General features: G+C 48.0%; 1 protein-coding gene across 4 annotated transcripts in view; it reads left to right on the top strand.

Moving 5' to 3' along the window:
* Positions 1–4,728: 4,728 nt before the first annotated feature.
* The window catches only part of LOC121295631 (leucine-rich repeat and calponin homology domain-containing protein 2-like), a 94,871-nt gene continuing 93,599 nt past the window's right edge, over positions 4,729–6,000 (top strand). For 2 of the 4 annotated variants that reach the window (XM_041220523.1, XM_041220522.1), the window contains exon 1: positions 4,729–5,141. In XM_041220523.1, coding sequence (XP_041076457.1) covers positions 4,769–5,141 — 373 coding nt within the window. In that variant the 5' untranslated portion in view covers positions 4,729–4,768. The remainder of the gene's footprint in view (positions 5,142–6,000) is intronic. The other 2 variants (XM_041220524.1, XM_041220525.1) reach the window with 1 other exon arrangement.

Here is a 6,000-nt window from a genome sequence, read left to right as displayed (position 1 = left end):
TCAGGGGAGGCGAGATGGTCACCGCCAAAGTGGTATCTCTCGAGGGGACGTTCACTAGGGGAAAGGCAGTCACTGCGCAGGCACCACTCCCCTTCCCCAGGGAACAGGCGGTCGCCACGCAGACACTGCTCCCCTTCCCCATGCAGGCGCAGACAATCACTGTCACAGTCGCCTCGATGGTGCCCAAGCATGGCCGAGTGGCACTTCACGGAACTGGCAGAGACTCTAAGGGCTCAGCAGACCATGCTGGAGACCCTATTAAAATCACAAGGCAGGCTGCCCCATACCACCGGGCAGCCCCAGCCCCCACAGTCTCATTCCCCATCCCCTCTGCTTAGACCCCCTAGCCCAGGCGAGCTGTCCTTCACGACGTCCATATCCGACATCTCGGTCCCAGCCACCTCTGTCGGGCAGGCCACAGTGGGGGGCTCCTGGCCACCCTTGCAGCAAAAGGAGGCGTTCCAGGCGCTAAGAAGTGGGTCTAGGTACATTCCCCACTAGTGGGGACATGGCCACAGTATTGGTACAAGGTTCCACCTTCACCAAGGGGGAAAAGGACCCAACCTGTCCGTCCAAGTCTTGCAGGACAACGGATGTGATGCTCAAAAAGGTGTACGCATTGGCAGCGCTGTCAGTCTGATCAGTAAATGCCATGGCTATACTGGTGCTCTACCAAAACCAGTTGGCAGAGAGGCTGCAGGAAAGAGCTACAGAGGTAGACACAGGGGAGCTCCAGGCAGTGGCTAAGGCGATGACTGACCTAATAGGGGAGTTAGATCAGGTATCATGGAAGTCGCTGGTGGCGATGGTGGCCGCCCGTCGGCATTTGTGGCTGACACAAGCCAAGATCTTGGAGACCGAGAAGGTTGAGCCTTGAGAGGTCCCACAAGGCCACGGAGATCACCTCCAAGGTGGCATTCGCAGCCTGCTGGTGAAAAAGGGTCTGAACACCGCCCTCAACCCCAGAGTAGGCAAGCAGCCAGAGGCAGAGCCAGCGGCAGGGGACCACCGCAAGCCAGGGGTAACTGGTTCTCCGGCTGGAGACGAAGGCCGGGGCCTAAGAAAGACCTACTCCCTCCAAACCTCAAGGGAGACTGCCAATGAGGGGCCGTGGCTGCCACCAAATCCCCCCACAACTGGACTGACCAATGGCAACGACCCATGGCAAAGCTGCACCCAGGACTCCTGGGTGCTATCGACAATGAAACATGGATACCCTCTACGATTCCGCATAGGTTCGCCACCCTTCAAGGGTGTGCTCCTCAACACCGTCTAACCAGAGAAGGCAATACTCCTTCAACAGGAGATCGCCAATCTTCAAAGGAAGAATGCTGTACGCTTGGTAAGTCCAAGCAATGCCCTCAGCGGCTTTTACTCCAGGTACTTCCTGGTGCCCAAAAGGGACGGTGGTTTCAGACCAATTATGGACCTCAGGGTCCTCAACTTGTTCCTCAAACAGAGGAAATTCAACATGTTGACAGCACAGCGTATCCTCCAGTCTGTCCAACCGGGCAACTGGTTCACATCGATCAATCTGCAAGATGCCTATTTTCACGTCCCGATCCGTCCTGTGCACAGAAAATATCTGTGCTTCGCCTGGGTGAATACGCTCAAGGTGCACCCGGTCCGAGATCGGTACTGGCTGGTGCGAGTGACCAGACAATGCCGGAAGACACTGGAGTGGTGGTTCTGTCCTGGCAATCTGCGCCTCGGATCTCCCCTCGGATCCCCCACAGAAGAGAAGTGGTCACTACAGACGCCTCCAGCCTGGACTGGGGAGCGGTCTGGAACGGGAGATGAGTAAGAGGCCAGTGGAAGGGACATTGGCAGCAAGCCCACATAAATGCACAAGAGCTGCAAGCAATGAGCCTGGCGTTATCCCATTTTCGCCAGCAATTAGCGCACAAACATGTGCTGGTCCGGATGGACAATACCACAGTGGTAGCCTACATAAATCACCAAGGCGGCCTGTGCTCACCGAACCTTCACCATGCAGCGCACAGACTCCTGTCCTGGACATACAGAAACTTGCGTTCCATCAGGGCAGTTCACCTCCCCAGTGTGAACAACAAGGCAGCAGATCTCCTGTCCAGGCCCTTTCAAAGCAACATCTAGTGCACTGGGTGAGAGATGTGATATGCTTGGTGTATGAACAGATGGACTCCCCATTACCAGGGGACATTACGGCCCATTCTACCAGGGGCCAGGCAACTTCGTGGGCTTTCCTTCATGGTGCCTCCTTAGATGAGTTATGCAATGCTGCTACATGGACAGGTAGTCAGACACTTGTGCGTTTTTATCGACTTGATGTTGCAAACCAAGCGAGACCCTCTCTGGGCTCTAGAGTGGTTTTGCAGGGGGCATGCCCTTAGGCGTCATGTGGGCTCTGCGGCTATCGTTGTGGGGCTGTAATCTGGAGCTACAACAGCTTTGGTACAGCTTCCCATTCGGTAATGGTTGTCATTCGAATTGAAAGGGAACCTTAGGTTATTACCATAACCCTGCTTCCCTGAAAGAGAATGACAACCATTACCCTAGAAGGTTGTGTCCCCAGCTGAGCTCTGTTTTCGAAAGAAAATGGCGATGTGCTACTGTGAGGACATCCCTCTTCAACAGGAGGTGGGAGGGACTTCCCCCTCACAGCAGGGCCCTAATAGGGCAGCTTTTTGACATATGCTCAGTGATTGACGGTCAGAGAGGCTCCTCCTGTTCGGTAATGGTTGTCATTCTCTCTCAGGGAACCAGGGTTATGGTAATAACTTAACGTTTTTAATGTTCACGGCATCGTTATGAACAGCTCTTAATACTGAAGTAACTGAACATCGACACCGGAAGCAGTTTTATTAGACACGTATACGTAGATTTAAAGCAGATTTGCCTGCGTTATTGTTTATATATTACACAAGTATTGGTTTGGCTATTATCAAACAAACAAAAAAAAGCATTGTATGTTTTTGCCCGCCCCAAGAGGAAAGCTAAAAAATCTGTGTTTTTCCGTGTTATCATAGAAAATCCACGTTTTTCTGTGTTATCATAGAAAATCCACGTTTTTCCGCGTTATCATAGAAAATTCGCGTTTTTCCGTGTTATTCTGCAGCAAACTGATTCATAGGATCCCTGGTAATTACAACATCTCACTGCCTGCTGGCTGTCTAAAAAGAGCAGGTAAATACAATCATGTTTGAAGCGCCTTTAACATGAAATGAGAATATTCAGACCTTTCAATGACTTCAGTGAAACTTCACTGCTTGTGCTTCCTGAGGTTCATTCAGCTGCTTTACAGGTTAGGACACCCAGAAAAAACTCCAACTCCCAGCCTGCTGTCAGACCCCTTGTCATCCTGTTTCCTGCTCATTAACCAACAAGCTGTTGCCCATCATAACCTACATTAGAATACTGTCAATGGGGCCCTTTCCCACTAGATGGATTGTAATCCTGTTGGACCTGGAACACAATGATAATTCAACTGACAACAGGGATATCAGATGGTAAAAAAAATGTAATTGAAAAGTATAAATAGGTGCCTTCTATCATATAATAGTGTTTCGGGTTCTTTTTGGGATAGAAATGAGACTGCAACTGTGAGTAGATGAAGGCTCAAGCTGTTTATTTTTACAATAATTCAAAATAAAATCATAAAGTGAGGGAAAGGGAACTGGGAGTCGAAAATGAAAATAAATGATTGTAGTAGTTTTTCCTTTTACCCTACCCTTTCTCACTCTATCTCTCTGTCTCCCCCGGACTCAACCTTCTTTCACACTCTTGTCTTCCCCAATCTTCCCGGTCTCTTCCCCGCACCACCTTGTATGCCCTTGCTTCCCCTGTCCCCCATATTTTGCCACAAAACCTGCACCCCAATTCCCCTACACAGACATCCACACACAACATGCAACCCCTATACGCATACAAACCCAATACAACCCCTTTGCACGCACACACAACATGCAACCCCTGCACGCACATTCCACCATGCAACTCCTGCACGCACACACACAACGTGCAACCTCTGCACACACACACACACACACACCATCTACTCTATCCTGATTGTTTCCCGTCCCCCAGTATGTTACGTGTGATTCTGCATAAGGAATGGCAACATGGGTAACATGTACAGAATGATTTAATTTGTTTTGTGTACAGAGCTGACCAATAACCCACACCGTCAAGGTAATCCTGATTCTTTATTCTATCCAGCATCTATGTCCCTGAGATTAGTTAATGCAATGAGTGCTTATGACTTGACGAGATAAATAAATGCAACAATCTGTCTGATCTGAAACCCCTTTCCACACAAGGTGGAGAAAGTCATTCTTCCCTGCACTGGAACTTAATAGGAAAGAAGAGGGATCCTCCTCTGCACTGGAACATCAGAGGAAAGCAAAGGGATCCTCCACTGCACTAGAACATCAGCGGAAAGCAATGGGATCCTCCTCTACATTGGAACACCAGAGGAAAGCAAATGGATCCTCCTCTGCAATGGAATTTAAGAGGAAAGTGCACCACCAAGTGGAGAAATGGAAACACTACATCGAAAGAGAAACTAGTGCTGTGTTTGATCTTCTGTATACGTACGTTTTGGTGGACGGCGTTTTCATTAAATGTAAGAAAGTGGTGACGCAGAGGGGTGGTATACTTGAATTGCCATGCCCTCTGACCCGCCTTGGGGACATATGAAGTTCAATTGTATGGTATGCTGGCTGGTTTACCTGTCCCTCTAGGAAACTTACTCAAGTCTGCAGAAAATAACATAAGGGTTGTTTTTCCAATGTTCTCTACCTGTTCATTTCAGAACCCGTTCCCAGCGCTTACGGACCCTCCCCCACTTTGCTGGACCACGCTCTTTGCGCATGGGTACTGTGGCGCCCCTTCTGTTATTAATGCCACTATCATTTCTCTTATGAAAATGGCGGCGGGTCAAAGTGGCGGAGGAGCAGCCACGGCTCTGCAAAGCCATAACTACTCGACTGGACCGTACTGGAACCCGGTTAACTTCCATCACCAGCATCATCTCCACACGGCGCGGAGCCTGGATCGCGCCCTGGAGGAAGCCGTGTGCTCGGGGATGCTTAGCATTAGCGGGAGGAAGCTGAAAGATTTCCCCGGCATGAGCTATGACTTGACCGATACAACACAGGCAGGTGGGTTTCAAAAAGACACACTGGTCAACACATCATAATATACTTTCACTATGGGTTAGTAGTAGGACTGGGGTATCAGACGCTGTTTCATTGTTTATTATTCTAACAATGCATGTGCTGTATTATATGAATATACGACTATTTTGTTTGTTATCCAGTGTATTATTTATCAATGGAGTGTACTACTTTTGTTTCTGGTTTAACTTAATTTTTTATTCATATTTGTTACAGTGGTGCACTTAGATTTGTTTAATACAAGAAACAAAGCTTTTTCTTTCGCTACAGCCTGCCAGAACGTAGACAGTGCAATGGTACTGAGTGTGCCCAATCAATTTGCTTCCTAATTCAATGTCGTCGTCTTGCGTTTTCATCAGTAATAAAGAGCATTACAATTAACCATTTAAAGTGGTTTTGGTTTACAAGTGCTGTATTGATAAGGATCTAAACATTTTAAGCTTTGTGTAGGACCTAGGCACGCAGATCAATACTTGCGTTAAAAAATGAAAACTGCGTACAATAGATGGTATGAGTTCCATTTCATTCACGTTGTTATGGGTGTTTATAATGTTTTACACAAGGACCCTGCATGCTGAAAGCACAATACTAGCCAGTAGCTATAACAGTGTTAATAATAGGTGTATGTGGCGGTGACTTTAATTCATCATGCTATTGCTTTGACTGTACCGTGTAGTCGGGCTTGTGGAAATGGAAGTGCATTGGTCTCTGTCTCCAGTTTCTGTTCACAGTAAAACCAGACACTGGTTGCCTAATTCCCTGGTCTTTTATGTAACGCCTGCATGCTTATGTACGCGTGATTTGTTGCATCTATTATAATGTTTACATATTTCAAAGAAATACA

The sequence above is a fragment of the Polyodon spathula genome, chromosome 20 (genome assembly GCF_017654505.1).
Source record: "Polyodon spathula isolate WHYD16114869_AA chromosome 20, ASM1765450v1, whole genome shotgun sequence".
Taxonomy (NCBI): Eukaryota; Metazoa; Chordata; class Actinopteri; order Acipenseriformes; family Polyodontidae; genus Polyodon; species Polyodon spathula.
Note: the sequence above shows the minus strand (reverse complement) of the source record. Positions and strands in the feature narration are given on the sequence as shown.